Here is an 18,957-nt window from a genome sequence, read left to right on the forward strand (position 1 = left end):
GGAATGATAAAGAAGGGGATCATGAACAGATCGGAGAAGGTTATCATGCCGCTCTACCGGGCCATGGTGCTCCCTCATCTGGAGTACTGCGTACAGCACTGGTCGCCGTACATGAAGGAGGACACGGTACTACTTGAAAGGGTCCAGAGAAGAGCGGCGAAGATGGTTAGGGATTTGGAGGAACTGCCATACAGCGAAAGATTAGAGAAACTGGGCCTCTTCTCCCTCGAACAGAGGAGATTGAGAGGGGACATGATCGAAACATCAAGGTACTAAAGGGGATAGACTTAGTAGATAAAGACAGGTTGTTCAGCCTCTCCAAGGTGGGGAGAACGAGAGGGCACTCTCTAAAGTTGAAAGGGGATAGATTCCGTACAAACAAAAGGAAGTTCTTCTTCACTCAGAGAGTGGTGGAAAACTGGAACGCTCTTCTGGAGTCTGTCATAGAAGAAAACACCTTCCAGGGATTCAAGACAAAGTTAGACAAGTTGCTGCTGAACAAGGACATACCCTGATGGGGATAGTCTCAGTCAGGGCTCTGGTCTTTGACCAGAGGGCCTTCGCAGGAGCGGACTGCTGGGCATGATGGACCACTGGTCTGACTCAGCAGCGGCAATTCTTATAAAGTTCTATGAGATCACAATGCAGGTGTAAAGAACCTTAGCCTATAGAAAGAGGAGATGCAACTGTTAAAAGCCTTAGCCAATAGGGAAAGGAGGAGATAATGGTTACTGCGGATGGGCAGACTGGATGGGTCATTTGGCCTTTATCTGCCATCATGTTTCTATCTTTCTAGATAATGCTGAGGTGGAGAGAGGCAGAGCATGGGTGGCCTTCACAACTTGATAGACAATTTTTGATATTCAGCTGTTATCCGGATAGATACAGTAAAAAAGGCTGTCCTAAATTAAATCACAAAGCTATCTGGACAGTGACCGAACACTGCTGCTATCCATACAGCTAGCATTGGCCACCTCAAATATTTATTTTATTTCTATACCGCTTATAGGGAAACCTATACAGATTACATTGCATAGTGGTCAGATGCTCTACGTGTTTCCCTATCTGTTCCGGTGTTCTCACAATCTAATTGTGGTGCCTGAGGCAACGGAGGGTTATGGCCCATATTCTGTAAACGTCACCTTAAGTTAGGCGCCTAACTTAAGTGGAAACATCCATTTAAACAGGATTAAAATAATTTTAAAAAAATAAATAAATGTAGAAAAACGGCACCTTCATCGTGGCTACGGAGGCGCTTTAAAATGCCTTAATGCCACTGTAGTCATGGCTAACGCTAGTATTTATCATTCATTATTCTCTGTTGTACGCAGGCGAGTGTGTGTGCATGGTGTCTATAATCTACAGTCAGTGATTAACTGCTCTTATATCCTATGTGGTAGCATTTGCTCTGGCACTTTATATTTATATGTTTTTTCTATATGCACTAGTGTTTTTTTAGCGTTACAGACTGCATTTGCACTTTATTCTAATTGTGTACTTTTTTCACATATACTTGTGACATTCACTGACCATATATATACATTTTTTTCATCATGGTATTATAGGTATTTGCACTTTATTCCTTTTAACATGTATTTTGATATGTGTTTTGTATTCTACTTATATATTTTTACTCATATTTTTGTGATAAAGGATTAGATATTTTTCATCATGGTGCTTTAGGCTGTATTTGCACTTTAGGTTACATTTTGGTCACACATTTCGCATTTTATGAAGCATTTTGTATTTTGTATGAGCATTTATTTGTTAATTATTTATTAAGTATGGATGTATTAATTTTTCATTCGCACTTTACACACTGATTTTGGTACTCCTCATATATTTTTATATTTATATTTATATTTATAGTGTTTATCATATTTATTGTATTTATTATATTTATGGTTGTTTCTTTCACAAGGTGTGCATTCAGGGTTAATTGTATGTGTTGCCCTAAAAATACTCCCCTTTTCCTTGGTGAGAAAGGGTCTATTCAGTTTTGGGAGGTTGTATATTATATTTTCAGACATTTATGGACTACATGATGTGTGAGGCAATTCTCAATTAGGCTAAAGGTCTGGTGCTGGTCACCTTTTGAGATATAGCCTGAGCCATAGGTCCATGTTCGTTTGTGCACGAAGGGCTCATACTGATGTCCATACTGATGTCCATTATTGATTTAGTAATTTGTAGATTTACCCCATCTCTTTAGACCCTTTCTCTCCAAGGATCAGGTGAGCTAGCCAATTCTCTTACATTTCATAACGCTAGAAGTGACATTAGTCATCATAAAGTGCCTCCATAGCCACAATTCAAGTGAAAGGTAGGCGCCGGAAACGTAGGCTTTGAAAACCCTGGCCTACATTTCCGGCGCCTACCTTTCACGAAGCCACGATTCTAGAAACGGGAACTGTTGCGTGATTTGACCGAGGATTGGTGGTCATTTTTTTTAGGCGGCCATCTATGCTCTTTATAGAATCCGGCCCCGCGTGACTTACCCAGGATCCCAAGGAGCAGTGCTGGGACTAAACCTGTAAGAGCTCTAACCACTAGGCCACTCCTCCGCTGAATTTACTGCAGCCAGCGTCAACCATGGCATTTGAAAACTGACCTAGCAATTTTATTTCCTGTTGTTCAAATAAACTCTTCTTGGGAGTTTGGTTCTCGTGAAAGGCGGAAGGGAGTGGCATCGACGAAAGCCGAGGTGGTTAGAAAAATGGGCTAATTGAGTCTCCTTGTCTGCCCTCTGTTTGGTCTCTCGGTTGAGAGTGCCAGAAGCCATGCCACATAGAGGCAAATCGTGGTGGCACCCAGATTTAAAACAAGCAATGGTCTTATGCAAGTCGCCCAGCAGATTTCAGACAATTATGACTCCTGCCCAACTAAACCATGACTCCTTTGTTTCCAATATCATTCTGCAGACATTTCTCCTGTCAGATGCTACACTGCAAGGAGGAACTCTTGTCCCATTTGTTGATTTCCTTTCTAGGGTCATATCTGTCACCTTTCTATTAAAGCAGCATTACTGTGGGGGAAAAAACTGTTTAGCTAAGTCATCTGTCACAAGCATTAAAGAGTCTCCTTTTGTCCTGTTTCTTAAGTCATTTTTGCAGAGGTATATGACTACATATGTTCTTGTTAGCAGCATCTCTCACTATGACGTTAAATAAATTGGGGAGATTTGGTACTGATCTTTATCAAAGCGGAAGTTTCTGAAATAATCACAATTCTGTTTATAAACCAAATGTCCAGTTTGAGTTTTCATCTGCAGTGCACTTTTTTTATTTTTAATGTAAAGGATATGGGACTTGGGGCTAGATTCACTAAGCAAACCCATCGTGTACTGCTCGATTTGCCACCCAATTTCCCTCCAACCTGATTCACTAACTTCTGTCCCGATCATCCTCTGATCTGCGCATGCAAATGAGGGGGAACGGCATTGAAATGTAGGCAGGCAGGCAGCGATTCACTAACAAAAATCCTGCAACACCGACTGGACTGGCTGATCACAAACATGTGACTGCTGGGGACCAGTCGTTCACTGCTTTCCGACTGCCATCTCCTGCTCTCTGCCTGCTGTCTACCCCGACTTTCCAGCTCTCTGCCTCCGACTCTCCTTCTCTCTGCTGCGATTTTCTCCTGCCAGCCTGCTCTGCCCCGAATCTCCTCTCCTGCTCCCTGCCCCCACTCTCTGCCAATTTGCTCCTGCCGGCCTTGCTCTGCCCCCGACTCTCCTGCTCTCTGCCCCAAGCGCTTCCCTGGCCTCCCGCAATGCGAGCCTGTGGTTTTAACCCGTGGGTTTCAAGTGGGTTAAAACCACGGGCTCGCTGGACTAAAGTTTTTTAAAAAGTCGCAAGGTAACGGCATCTACAGATGGTCTGCGCATGCATCATAATCGCTACAGAGCGATCTGGGCGCTCGGTTGGGGGCGTGATTCCGATCGCCTTCATTTGCATGAGGGCAATTCGTGAATCAGCCCCCCGGACATGGATCGGATCGGATCCCTCACGGATTGGGTCCGATCTGTGCCCTTAGTGAATCTGGCCCTTGATATACCTTTTTATCTCTGTGGCTTACACAATCAAAATTTACATATTTTACGCAGCTACTTATTTTGTACCTGGGGGGCAGTGAAATGTTAAGTGGCTTGCCCTGAATCACAAGGAGCAGCAGTGGGAATCAACTCACAATCTCAGGATTGTTAAGAATGAAAAGCCAGGAAATCAAAGTAAAACTTTCTTTCTAGACCCTCATAAGAGAATGCCAAATGCCAAGAAATAGAGCTCCTTATTCTGTAACCTTAGCACTAGGAAGTTAGCACATTTTTGGAAGTGTAGCTAACTTCCTACAGAAGTGCAGCTGGTAAGTAGGTCTTGGCTAGAGCTAAGCAATCCACTCGCTGACTCACTTTGTACAGGGTGCATTCACCATCATCACAGCTGGAATTTATTTATTTAAAAATTTTATAACCCACTCCATTTATAACGCTGGGCAATGTGTGGCACAGTGGTTAGAGCTACAGCCTCAGCACCCTGAGGTTGTGGGTTCAAATCCCATGCGGCTCCTTGTGACCCCGGGCAAGTCACTTAATCCCCCCATTGCCCCAGGTACATTAGATAGAGTGTGAGCCCACCGGGACAGACAGGAAAAATGCTTGAGTACCTGAATGCAAACCACTTAGGTACAAGTGGTATATAAATAGTAAAAATAAATAAGTTATGAAATTGACAAACATAACATACAGAGATATCAATAAAAAAAATAAAAAAAACCTTTCATATAATAAAATAGGATTTGAAAATTATTCAAAAAGCCTGATGAAAATAAAGATTTTTAGTTGCTTCTGAAGAAAAATACTGGTTGAAATTGCTTCAGATGTTGCAGTAAAGAACTCCACAATTTAGGGGCTGCCACAGTAACTTCCATTAGAGATGTACACATGGTTAAAAAAAAAAAAAAAAAAAAAGTTTGTTTTCACTGTATTTCCCCTCTATCATTATTTTCTTTCAGCTTGTTTCACACATTCATTTTGCTAAAAAAAATTGTGAATGTGTCTTAAAACTTCTTTTATACACTCTAATCGACTTAATTCAAGTTACATTGACATGAAGACAGATTTGAGAAAGAACCTACAAATCAGACATCCAGGTCAGGACATGGCAAATTCCGGTGGTATTTTAGGAAAAGATCAACCTTCTAAAAAGGTAAAACAAAAAGAGAGCTAACCCCCAAGTAAAAGAATAAGAGAAGGGGCCCCTGGCCTTTAAAACTGTAATATATAGGGAGGTTGAATTTTAAACTGTGCTTTATTTTGACATGAGCAAAATAAAAGAGCATTTTCTAAAATACAAGCAGGAAAGGACATGTAAGTTGGAATTTCAGAAAACGAATGTGTATATCGGCCCAGATTCTGTATAGGATTCCCTTCACTGTAACATGTTAATATTATATTGTAACATACAAATATTATACAGTGGTACCTTGGATTACGAGCATAATCCGTTCCAGGAGCATGCTCGTAATCCAAAATGCTCGTTTATCAAAGCGAGTTTCCCCACAGGAAATAATGGAAACTCGCTTTGATGCGTTCCCCCCCCCCCCCGAGAACCGGTATTGCTCCCCTCGAAGGCCCCCCCTGCGATCAGGCCCCCCCCTGCGATCCGGCACCCCCCCTGCCTCGAACCGGCACCCCCCCGCCACGATCCGACCCCCCCCCCCGACACAATTGGGCACACCCCCCCCGCCGCTTCTTACCCTCATCTGGGCACTCTTGAAAATCGGCCTCCTTGTCTGCTGGGCCTTGAGCATGCTCAGATGCTCAAGGCCCAGCAGACGAGGAGGCCGATTTTCAAGAGTGCCCAAATGAGGGTAAGAAGCGGCGGGGGGTGCCCAATTGTGTCGGGAGGGGTCGGATCGTGGCGGGGGTGTGCCCAATCGTGTTGGGGGGGGGTGGATCATGGCGGGGGTGCCCAATTGTGGCGGGGGGAGGGGTCGGATCGTGGCAGGGGGGGTGCCGGTTCGAGGCAGGGGGGGTGCCAGATCGCAGAGGGGGGTGCCGGATTGCGGGGGGGGGGGGTGTGCTCGTAAATCGAGCCATGCTCGGTTTCCGAGGCACTGATTTTGCAAATGTTTTGCTCGTCTTGCAAAACACTTGCAAACTGGTGCACTCGTAAACCGAGGTACGACTGTAATTCTTACTATTCTGTACTCTATAATCACTGACTGCTCAGTGACTTCTTTCCCTATTTGTACACTGTAATTCGCTGATTGTACAGCTCTCTTCACTGTGAACCGCCTAGATGTCGCAAGATTATGGCGGTATAGAAAATATAAAGTTATTATTATTATAGTCCCACCCAAAACACAATCAGACCATGCCCTCTTGCAATATGCATCGATTCATAATTTGCACATAAGACACACCAAAGAACAGAGTGTATGCTAATGAATGCACATCGCTAATTTTCTTTGTACGTGGTTGCTAAACATTTTTTTTATATCCCGTTGTTCAAATCAGACCAGCTTCCATGCGCATCCAGTTGACCGTCAAACTCTGCTTACCCAAAACAAAGCACATTGCTCACCTCCCTAGCTCTTCTCCAATCTCATAGAAATCTTCCACCTTCTGTTGCTTGAACACAGCCATGTTTGGGTTCCTCATTGGTGCACTTCACAAACACAACTGGAAATTTAAAAAAAGAAGTTATTTCTCACTTTTTAAATTGACCTTTCCTTTACAAAAACACAAACTTACCCAAGTGCTCAGACTTCACCAAAGGCTCCTTTTAGTACAGTGCACTAAAGCAGTGTTTCTCAACTCCCTTGCCAGTCAGGTTTTCAGGATATCCACAATGAATATGCGTAAATTTGATTTGCATATACTGCCTCCATTATATGCAAATTTTTTTCATGCATATTCATTGTGGATACCCTGAAAACCTGACTGGCAAGGGAGTACCCCAGGACCGAGTTGAGAAACACCATACTAATGGATACAGATGTGCTAAATGCTAAAATGCCCATTGGTGTAACATGGCCATGTTAGCAAGCGCTAAATTCATTAGCACACCTTAGTAAAAGGAGCCCCTGGTAATTAGCAACAATTAGAGGGGGCAATTCCTCAAGAGTGTGCCAAAGGTTAAGTGTCAACATGCTGGGCTCTAAGCACAAATTCAAGCATGAATTCTAGCATAAGATGGCATTTAAGCGCCAACATTTAGGCGTGCCCACTTATGCCATGTCAATAGCAGGTGTAAATGCGAACACTTAAACGGTGCACTTTGGCGTGTCAATGACGCTGTTCTATACTGTTTGCACGTTAATTGTGGGCGAGGCTCATGCTCTGCCCAGACAACATCCTCTATGAACGACCCCTTGCATTTGGTTATACAACAATGCATACCCCTGGATTCTGTATAGTTTGCCCAAATTTGAGAAAGGATCCCAGATCTGCGCATAAACTAATTGGTCAGTCAGGTGCTAATAATCAATTATTGCTGGTGACAGGCACTTAATTGGCAGGAACTAGGCAGTGGCATTCCTAGGGTATGTTAGTGAAGATGTAATGTAATGTAATTTGTAATGTAATTTATTTCTTATATACCGCTAAATCCGTTAGGTTCGAAGCGGTTTACAGAGAAATATATATTAAAGAATACAATAAAATAAGATAAATAAAGAATAGGTACTTGGAATTCCCTTACTGTCCCGAAGACTCACAATCTAACTAAAGTACCTAGAAGACAGTTATTGAGCAGTAGGAATAAAATAAAGATAGAGATATTGAACAAGATATTAAACATTCTAACAAGAGTACACTGATCTCTCTAAGGCCTTAGTACTTTTTAAAGTAAAGTATACATCTCAGTAATAATTAAATAGATAAACTAAATAAATTAAGTTAGATTTGTTTGGATTAAAACTAAATATGGAAAATTTTTAAAAAGAACATATAAGGACATAATAAATGTGAAAAAGAATGAATAACAAAGGAATGTGAGTGAAAAAACATTGAGCAATGGAATTCTGAGGAATAATTTAAAAATAAAGATATAAAATAAATAAATAAAAAAGAGTAAAATTAGGATATAATAAACATCTAATATAATAAAATGGTAAGCCGCGCATGCGCAGTTTCTAAGTGTGCGCCGCTTTTCTGTGACCTGTAGCGACACATAGGAAGTGCGCATGCGCGGCTTACGGTTCTTTGAAAGACGCGGCGGTGGCTACTTTCACGATCCCCGCCTGCGTCGGACTTCCGACGCAGGTGGGGATCATGAGAGGAGCCACCGCCGCGTCTTTCAACTAAAAAAAAAAAAAAAATCAAAATGGAAGTCGGCGGCTGCAGACCGCGGCACCTGTAGCCCGCCGCGGCCGAGCACGAAAACGGGCCGAAGTTTTTTTCAACTTCACAGACGCTGCAGCGGCTCCTCTCATGAGCCGCTCCTGCGTCGGAAAAGGCGGCGATCGTCAGAGGAGCCGCCGGGAAGTTAGACTGCTGGAGGCTCGGCCTGTTAGGTCCGTGTGCAGGCTCCTCTCGCGGTTAATGGAGGGAGAGGGAATGCTGCGGCTGCTGCACAGGGAAGTAGGGAAGGAGATAGGGAGAAAGGGACCGGTCTGATGTCGCCCTCGCCTTCTGTTTTGCTGAAAAATCCACCACCCTCGGCTGCGATTCAGAAACATTCCGCCGGGGAGGGAGGGGGGAGAACCGCGGCAGATTGAAAGCAGGAAGGGGAGCCACGGACAACGTTTCTGAATCATAGCTGAGGCCAGCGGATTTTTCAGCAACACAGAAGGTGAAGGCAATATCGGAATGGAATGGAGAGAAGAGAGAGAACATGTTGGGCCTAGGAAATTCCCTGGATTAACTTTTTTTTAATTTTTATAAAGTGCAAAGGGGGAGAGTATTAAAAGAAGTGCCAGACTGGGCATGGGGGACAGCTTATGGGGCCAGGAACAGAGGAGAGAGAGAGATGGTAGGTAATGGTCTGAAGGGAGGGAAGCTGGATCTGGGGAAAGAGATACTTGAAGGGAGGACTATTGGGGAGAGATGGTGGACCTGGGGGAGGGAAGTTGGACCTAGGGATGGAAGGGAGGGAGAAATGTTAGGTCTGGGGGTGGAAAGGGGAGAGAGATGCGGCATCTCTTTTTTTCCCTCCATCTTATTGTTCAGCATCAAGGAGGGAAGGAAGAAGAACAACAGAAAATGGAGGAAAAAAGAATCCATGGGAGGGCAGAGAGCTGGGATAAGAAGATGCTAGGGGATGAAGAGAAAGGGACAGGGAGATATAGACTGACCAGTGGAGAGAGGGAGGGGTATTCTGAAAGTGGTGAGCCATTTGTATGAGGTCAAAAGGGAGATGACAAGATGAATGAGAGTATGGAGAGAAACAGAAAGAAACACAGACATATATTCTACCGCCAGCGGGAGGAAGGGAGACAGAAATAAAAGAAGAAAGACACAGGGACAGCGAGAGACACAGAAAGACAGACAGACAAAGGGGGCCAGGGACAGAGACAGACAGAAAGAAAGACAGCAGGACAGAGAGAGAGACACGGAAATAAAGACAGACAGACGGGCTAAAATACTAGTGATGATATAAGAGTCAAAAGGGACCAGCATCACTTCAGTCAGACCAACAAATCTCTGTCCCAAGCACTTCAGCTGTTAATCCGATCAGCCGCTGTTATCATCCGAAGTACACCAACCAAAGGATATCTCCTCCGATGAAAAGAAACATCTTTCAGTTTCCAGGTCGACACCCAGTGCTCTGGACAGTCCAACCTCCAATCAGATCTTGCCGACCTCATCTCTCCGCTCCCAGGTCCGGTAGTGATCCTTTCCGCTAGCCCCCGCAGCTGCCGACACCGCCTCATACCACACCACATCCATGGCTGGCAAGAATCGGACATGGTGAAATATCAAATAGACGAGACGGCTCAGCGGACCTCCCATCCTGATGGTGTCACTCTGTCGGTAGAAAACATGAATCTGTAGCCTCTCTGATTTCAGTGTCATGCAGAACACTTCAGACATGGCGCCTCAAGATCTCCACAGTCAGCCACTTCAAGAAGTCTCTGCACCCCCGCCGACCTCAGCGATGTCCAAAAATGTAAGACAGGAACAGCATAGACCTAACTCAATCCAAAAAATGAAGGAAAAAGCCTCAGAAAGGGCCCTCCCACCTCACCAAAACGGCTCCCACCTCACCTTACCATGGAAGGGGCACGGGAGTTCCTAGGATTTAAGCATGATATTATAGAATACACGTATTTGTGTGCCTAACTGCCATTTCTGCTCAAACCCAAAGTTAGGTATGAAATGCCCAGAAAGCTAATATTCTGTAAAGGGCACTTTGCAGAATACTTTTTTCAGAATATATATTTTTTATAATTTATTATAAAAATTTATATTCCGCATATCCCACAATTCTATGCGGATTACAGTAAAACATCCAGAATCATGAACATACAAATTGTGAACTTACACTAATAACATATGAAAAACTAAAAACAACATAACATCATCCTGGTCCCTAACTTTGGGTGCTCTTTAGTAACCAACCAACTAGGGCTGAACATTTAATGCATTAATAATGTGATTAAGTGTTAATTGGTCAATGACATTAAAATTTTTTAATGTGATTAATGTGGGCTTTGATGGTCAAAGCTCCTACACCACAGGGAAAAAAAAATACCATGGTGGGAGTGATTTTTTTTTTTACTAGCAATGCTCAGCACAACAAGATGCAAATCATATGCAATTTCTAGGCAACGCTCCTCCCCCCACTGCCCATCCCGCCTGTCAAAAAGAAAAAAACATGCCCGCCGTTGTTGCTCTTCCTGCCAGCTGAGCTGATCATGGCAGGGGGAGCCCCGATCAGCTAAGCCAGGGGTAGGGAACTCCGGTCCTTGAGAGCCGTATTCCAGTTGAGTTTTCAGGATTTCCCCAATGAATATGCATTGAAAGCAGTGCATGCAAATAGGTCTCATGCATATTCATTGGGGAAATCCTGAAAACCCGACTGGAATATGGCTCTCGAGGACCGGAGTTCCCTACCCCTGAGCTAAGCTCCACGACAGGACTCCACGAAGCCGGTGGCGTGAATTCAAGAAAGCCTGAGACAGATACATGGGATCTCTTAGGGAGAGGAAGAGATAGTGGATATTGTGGATGGGCCATTTGGCCTTTATGTGCCATCAAATTTCTATGTTTAAAAATTTTTAATCGATGTACAGCCCTACAACCAACACATGAATCTGTAGCATCTACACACTTAGTGCTGGTATTCTATAACCTGAGTATGCACACAGCATGTAGGGAAGGGAAGGGGATATGGAATTTGATATTCTGCCTCTCTGTAGTTTACATATTATATATAGGTATTTATTTTGTAATTGAAGCAATGAAGAATTAAGCGATTTGCCCAGAGTCACAAGGAGCTGCCTTGGGAATTGAACCTGCTTCCCCTGGTTCTCAGGTCATTGTACTAACCATTAAGCTACATTTAGGTGCTCATATCATAGAATGAGGGGGGAGTCTAAGAACCAAAATAGTCACGACGATCAGTCTGGTCATTTGCTGCCTACCCGAGAGTGTAGGCCGAGTACCCTGGTCCCTCTTGGACTCCCTTGTTACTCTGATCACTTTCAAGTGGCTTATAGTTTATTATTTATAGTCTGCTTTTCCCAAGCCAGATTACTACATCACATACATAATAAATAAAAATAAATTTTTTGCTCCTCTTGAGCCGGCCTACACCAGAAGCGCCTCTCTGCAAGTTATGTCTGTGCAGGAACAGGAAGTCACTGAAGAGAAACGGCTTCCCGAGCGGGCCAGAGGTAGCAGGCTCAAGATTAAATTACAGCGGTTGGCTGGAGAGGATGTAGGAGAAGGATTTGGGGGATAGAGAGATCATGAGAAGAAGCAGTATCGGACGTTGGAGGAAGAAGAGTAGGGGACTGGAGAAAAAGCAGGGAGAGAGGGGTGCTGGAAAAACAGCATGGCTGGAGGGAGGGAGAGGGGCTGAAGAAACAGCATGGAGGGAGAAGGGCTGGAGAAACAGCATGGAGGGAGGGATGGCTGGAGAAGCATTATGGAAAGGAGAGAATGAAAGAGAAAAGAGCATGGAGTAGGGTAGTGCTGGACTGGAAGGGAGAGACAAACAGCAGAAGAGGAGGTTGAAGGAGAGAGAGGGGCACTCACGGGGAGAGAAAGGAGGGAGAGAGAGAGAGAGAGAGAAAGAAAGAAAGAAGCAGCAACAGGAGAGGGGGGTTAGAAGGAGAGAGAGATAGAGAAGCACCCTCTGGGGGAGGAGAGCTGGAGGAAGAGAGAGAGAGAGAGAGAGAAGCACTAATAGGGTATAGAGTATGGGAAGGGGGACCAAGAAATGGGTGGAGTATGGGTGGGGTCACGTGTCCTCTTTTTGTCTTCACAAATATGGTAACCCTACCTTGGGCAAGTCACTTAACCCTCCATTGAGCTACTACTGAGAATGTGTAAGCTAAATTACAAGGCGGATTACAAAAGAAGTTATATGGCCATTTCCAGAGGAACTGAAGAGTAGAGCGAGATGCTACAGAGAATTGGGATGAGTCTTGCGGTGTTAGTTTGACTTCAAGGATGTCTTGAATAGGATGGTTTTTATTTCTTTTCTAAATGATTTGTAGTCTGGAGTCGTCAGTAAATAGGAAAGTGGGTAGTCTAGTTTTGCTGCTTGAGTGGCTAGAAGGCCATCGTACAGTTTTTTTCGTTTGACGCCTCTGATTGGGAGATGAGGGAATGGTCCTAAAACTAGGAGCTCGATTCAGTTTACATAATTAGATCACAAAGAAAGATCCATTAATAAATGGAATAACACAAACACACAAAATCCAAAGGAAATACCAATTCCGTAGCACCCTTAACAGAAAAAAGGAGACAAGCCTTAAAAATACACAAGCTTAAAATAAAAAATATCAACTAGGAGAGCACTAGAACCCTCATATCATATGACTCATATCTACACCCGTATAATACACAACTCATCCCTTCTCAGAAACATCATTAGGCATTTTCTCTTTAAGCGATTCCTCCTACTAAATGGCTCTACAAAGACATACATGTTCCCGTGAAAGAAAACCAGGCATTTGCGTACAATGTCAGGAAAAATGTAACCCTTGGGGCTAAAATTCTGAAGAAATCACATTGTCATGCTTGAGTTACCTTAGAAGCATCAAGGAAGAGATAGGCCCCCAAGTAAATAACATTTCAACGCTTTGATATTATCTAGTGCTCTAAAGAGATGAAACTAGAAGGGTAGCCAAGGTAGAGATCTCAGCCAAAAATGATTCTAGAAATTTGGATAGCCCAAGACTGTCTCAAGAGCCTAACACATGTAAGCCATCTTCGGCTTAGCTTATCCTCAATTTCTCAGAATAAACAGTGTAACTTATGACAGGCCCAAATTCATATCCTCAGAAAAATATATAAAGGTCCTGCAAATATTTCTTAAGCAACTCGAAAGAAAAGAATACATGTCCCCTTGGGAAAATTCAAAAATCAAAGATTTGGGGATCTAGTCACATTTCTCCAATGACTCATTCTGCCAATGTAAGCTCAAGCGGTCCTTTTTATTGAAAACTCCATTAGCTTGAAAATCTGCACCTGGGAATCTAGTTTGGAGAGCTGGGTCTTAGTTTGTCCAAATGACCTGCTTAGCAACCATCTTTTTCCTTCAGTAAACTCTTGTAGCAAAGGTGACTCAGACCAGGTAGCACCGGTTAGACAACAGCCCTGCTCTTCTTCCAAAAACTAGTCTTGATTTGAAAACATAAATCACAAAATAGAATAGACTTGAAAACATACTAACCTAAGATACTAATCAATGAAACCACCAATATCAGAACTGAAAATAGCATTACTCTTGTGTTTTCCCACATCATATTGTAGGTTAATCTTTTTTGTCACGGGAATGAACAAAGAAAAGGGGTGAAGGATTTGGGGGGAGAGGAAAAAGGAGGATATAGTTTAGAAGGGAAATGGGGATCCGAGAAGCCAGAGATTGGATTAGACTAGAGAGAGAAACAAGCACAGACATTTCAAAATGATTGAGAGTGCCAGAAACAATACAAATTATCCCTCCCTGGACACAATAATGAAGAAGCTTGTCCATACTGTATTTGGTGTGCTCAGTACTCACACACTAGTAACTACAGAGCTGGCTCCTATAGAGGAGAGGGTCCACCCTGTGTCTGTTTAATGCCATAGTCTATGGTCTTCATATGGCCACTAAAAAAGCACAGGCTTGTCACCACCTAAAGGTGAATGGAGCTTTTCCGTGTGTAAGGCTATGCAGTGCAAGGCATCGTGCAGCTTAGAGGGATCAATGAAGAGTTTTCAGAGCTTCCTACTGCTAGCTTGGCCAATCATCTAATTCAGGGGTCTCAAAGTCCCTCCTTGAGGGCCGCAATCCAGTCGGGTTTTCAGGATTTCCCCCATGAATATGCATGTGATCTATGTGCATACACTGTTTCCAATGCATATTCATGGGGGAAATCCTGAAAACCCGACTGGATTATGGCCCTCAAGGAGGGACTTTGAGATCCCTGATCTAATTGGTAGAGCACAGAGCAGCTGGAACATTCCAGAGACTTGAGGGAAAACCAACTGGTTGATTTATTGGTCTTTTCCCACCCACCTATTCAATATCTTCAGACCAACTACTGCACTTAACTGTTTTAAAATTGGAAAAAAAAACATTGCCAGCAGCAAAAGATTTTTCAGATGTTGCTTATAAAACGATATAGAAGAACACCTGGAAAACAACTATTCCTTCAAACTACGCAAGCTTTAGCATGCTGGAGTTCCTTCAGGAATTCAGGGTCAGGGAATGGGACTCTGAGGGATGACAGTTTAACTATCACGAACCTGCATGTTTTGTCTTGCCAAAAATGTAAAAATCAATTTAAAACAGGCATCAATAAAAAGATTCAACCTACTGAAGATTTTGAAATACGTAGACTAAGATTACCACATTATGGTCAGGGTAATGTGCCTTTCCAAGAAAGGATTACTATTGTAAATTACGTGTAGACTTAAAGTATTTGTATATCTTCCAGCATCTGCCCCAGGCAAAACAATTCATTCACACAGCACTAATCAAAAGTACATTTTGTACAGTAGCTGTTAGTGGCTTACCTCGGTAGAACAAAAAATAAAAAAATAAACCTAACCAACAGCACCTGACATGTTTTGTCTCAACTTAAGCTACATCAATCAGCGGGACTAACAAGAACATGTGAGTAAGCAAATGATGCCTGCTTACCTATATGTACTTCCTCAGAACTCAGATCTCTACAACAGTAATAAATGTATTCAATAATCAGTCAGGGCAGAAGGGCAGTCATTTGTTTTAAATGTTGTGGCATTGGAGGAATCAATTACATCGCTTATTTTTATTTGAGAGTTGGGAGGTTCGAGGTTCGCCTAAAAAAACTCGTCTTTTTATGGACGTTTGGGATCCTTATATTCAGAATCTTTCACCAAAAATACGAAGTTTGGTTATCAATGATTTATTATGAAAATTAGGTTTAATAATTACATTCCAGTTATTTATTTTAATTCTTTATTTTTGTCAACTTTCATCCAGGGTGAGGGATTTCATTTAGGGGAAGATAGTGGGTAGGGGATGGAATTAAGGGGGGTGTCGATAAGATTGAATTAATTCATATGGAAATTAAATTTGAAAGAATGATTTAAATTTGTATGAAATATTATTGTAATTCTTATTGTATTGAATGTATTTTTGTATTATCCTATTGTATTGATTATTTGATTCTTTCAATAAAAATTGTTGTACATAAATGTCAGCCACTGTGGCTAATCTATACCTGGATATTCAGGACTAATATCTGGGTATGGGGTGATACTGCTATCTGAGTATAACAAACGGAGCCGCAAGTATCTGGGTAATGGAGGGAGGAGTGGCCTAGTGGTTAGAGCTACAGCCTCAGCATTCTGAGGTTATGGGTCCAGCACTGCTCCTTGTGACCCTGGATAAACCACTTAATCCTCCATGGCCTAGGCACACCAGGTAGATTGTGAGTCCACAAGGACAGATAGGGAAAAATGCTTGGGTACCCGAATGGAAAACCACTGAGACAACCTCCATTGAGAATTAATGAACTTGGATTTCAGTGCCACCATCTTAACATAGAAACATAGAAACATAGAAATAGACGGCAGATAAGGGCCCACGAGGTCATGCCAAGGGATAGGGTCACTAGGACTTGAATTGGCGGGTCAGTAGAATGACAGTACAATTATTGTACTTTAGGGGTCAGTAGACTTAAGAGGGTGGGTAAATGGTGTGGGCAGACTTGATGGGCTATGGCCCTTATCTGCCGTCATCTTTCTATGTTTCTATGTTTCTATGTTTCTAGTCTGCCCACCTTAATGTCCCTCCCCTACCTTTGCCCTGTGAATAGATCCCATGTGCCGATCCCATTTGGCCTTAAAATCAGGCACGCTGCTGGCCTCAATCACCTGTAGTGGAAGACTATTCCAGCGATCAACCACCCTTTCAGTGAAAAAGAATTTCCTGGTGTCACCTCGTAGTTTCCCGCCCCTGATTTTCAACGGATGCCCTCTTGTTGTCGTGGGACCCTTGAAAAAGAAGATATCTTCCTCCGCCTCGATGCGGCCCGTAAGATACTTGAACGTCTCGATCATGTCCCCCCCTCTCTCTGCGCTCCTCGAGCGAGTATAGCTGTAATTTGTCAAGCCGTTTTTCGTATGGTAGATCCTTGAGTCCCGAGACCATCCGGGTGGCCATTCTTTGCACCGACTCCAGTCTCAGCACATCCTTGCGATAATGCTACCCAGAGAACTTAGGACAGCTATTAGGATAAGCAGATGGATTAGCCAGCCAATAGACAACTTTAGTGGATACAAGCAAGCAAGAAAGATATAGCGGCACTAGAAAAGGTTGGAACTTCTCTCTTATGAGGAAAGACTAAAAAGGTTAGGGCTCTTTAGCTTGGAAAAGAGATGGCTGAGGGGTGATATGATTGAAGTCTACAAAATCCTGAATAGAGTAGAACAGGTACAAGTGGATTGATTTTTCACTGCGTCAAATATGACAAAGACTAGGGGATGCTCAATGAAGTTACAGGAAAATACTTTTTTTAAAACCAACAGGAGGAAATATTTTTTCACTCAGAGAATAGTTAAACTCTGGAACGCAATGCCAGAGGTTGTGGTAAGAGCAGAAAGCATAGCTGGTTTTAAGAAGGGCTTGGATTATTTCCTGGAGGAAGACTCCATAGTCTGTCATTGAGAAAGACAAGAGGAAAGCCACTGCTTGCCCTGGATCAGTAGCATGGAATGTTGCTATTTTGGGGGGTTTTGCCAGGTACTAGGAACCTGGATGGCCACCATGAGAAACGGCTACTATGCTTGATGGACCACTGATCTGACCCAGTAAGGCTATTTTTATGTTCTTAAGAAGTGTGACTGCTTTTTGGGGGGATGTTTTGCATTTATAATATTTCTCAAACCTGCCAGATTGGGCATTTGGCAGAATCACTTTCAAAGTGGCTTCTATATTAATACAAAACCTGATTTACTGTTTTCTTAGGCTTCTGCGGTTGGAGTAAGGATCGTAGCAGTTTTCCAGACGTGGCAAGACCCGGAAAACTGCTACAATCATAACCTGGTTCATTGATTCTGCATCTTCTGTATTAGGAATGTGCATTTGGTCCATTAGATAGGGCTGTCGGGTAAGGTTTGCCTCTTTGCAGATGTGATGTGGTGTGTTTTGATTATTTTAATTGTTTATATACCACCTGCAAGCCTGAAAAATGTGTGGCAAGTCACTTAATCTTCCACTGCCCCAGGTACATTAGATAGACTGTGAGCCCACCAGGTCAGACAAGGAAAAATGCTTGAGCACCTGAATAAATTCATGTAAACTGTTCTGAGCACCCCTTGGAGAACAGTATAGAAAATTGAATAAATAGTGTGAAAAGTTTCAGCCTCTGATAACCAGAGCTGATATTGTGACATCATAATGCCTCATTCCACCAATGCCTAAGAGCCAACCTCATCAGTGATGTCACAGTGGCTTCATTGTCCTATACTTGGCCCACTTCATTTTTAAGTTCAATATTTTTATCAATTTTTGTGGGAAAAATATACATAAACATGTAACATAAGTCAGGGATGTCATCTTAGTCATAATCTATACAATTAAGTAATATAAATTTCACTGTCCAAACAGAAAATATGTTATACATGCTGGTTATTCACAAAATTGTCTATGGGAGTCCATATATGATTTTGCGAGCTAGTGAGTAGTGGAAAGCGCTTGTTCTAATCGTTTCTATTACATTTTGATTTCTAGAGTGGTGCAGTGGTTAATGCTACAGCCTCAGCACCCTGAGGTTGTGGGTTCAAATCCCATGCTGTTCTTTGTGACCCTGGCCAAGTCACTTAATCCCCCCCACTGCCCCAGATAGACTGTGAGCCTGCCAGTACAGATAGGGAAAATACTTGAGTACCTGATTATAAACCACTTAAAACTCTTGTCATGTGGTATATCAAATCCCAATCCCTTTCCCAGGTACAGTGGGTTTTGTTTGGGTTTTTTTTAATCCCTGGAGAGGTCACAATGTGAGTTTGTTCACAAGGTCAAGGGACTTGGCCAAGATCACAGGCGGCTGTAGTGGGATCTGAACTGGGCTTCCCTGGTTCTCAGTCTGCTGCTCTAATCTTTAGGCTATTTTAGTGGCACTTGAGATGCATGGTATGCGCAGGAGCTAAAAGGTCATCTAAGGTGAAGTGCAGCACAGTTTCAATACACAGCTTATTTTATTGACCCTCAAAGCATGCGAGCAATACCAAAACAAAATTAAACCACAATAAATTTCTCTCCAGCGCTCACATAATTGGTGAAGGAAGAGATGAATCTAAGTTCT

At 42.9% G+C, this 18,957-nt stretch overlaps 1 protein-coding gene across 2 annotated transcripts in view; it reads right to left on the reverse strand.

Moving 5' to 3' along the window:
* Positions 1–18,957, reverse strand: part of DAPK2 (death associated protein kinase 2) — a 188,853-nt gene that overhangs the window by 128,018 nt on the left and 41,878 nt on the right. For both annotated transcript variants that reach the window (XM_033921041.1, XM_033921040.1), the window contains exon 2: positions 6,585–6,682. In XM_033921041.1, the coding sequence (XP_033776932.1) occupies positions 6,585–6,661 (77 nt within the window). In that variant the 5' untranslated portion in view covers positions 6,662–6,682. The remainder of the gene's footprint in view (positions 1–6,584; positions 6,683–18,957) is intronic.

Source organism: Geotrypetes seraphini, chromosome 14 (assembly GCF_902459505.1).
Source record: "Geotrypetes seraphini chromosome 14, aGeoSer1.1, whole genome shotgun sequence".
Lineage (NCBI taxonomy): Eukaryota > Metazoa > Chordata > Amphibia > Gymnophiona > Dermophiidae > Geotrypetes > Geotrypetes seraphini.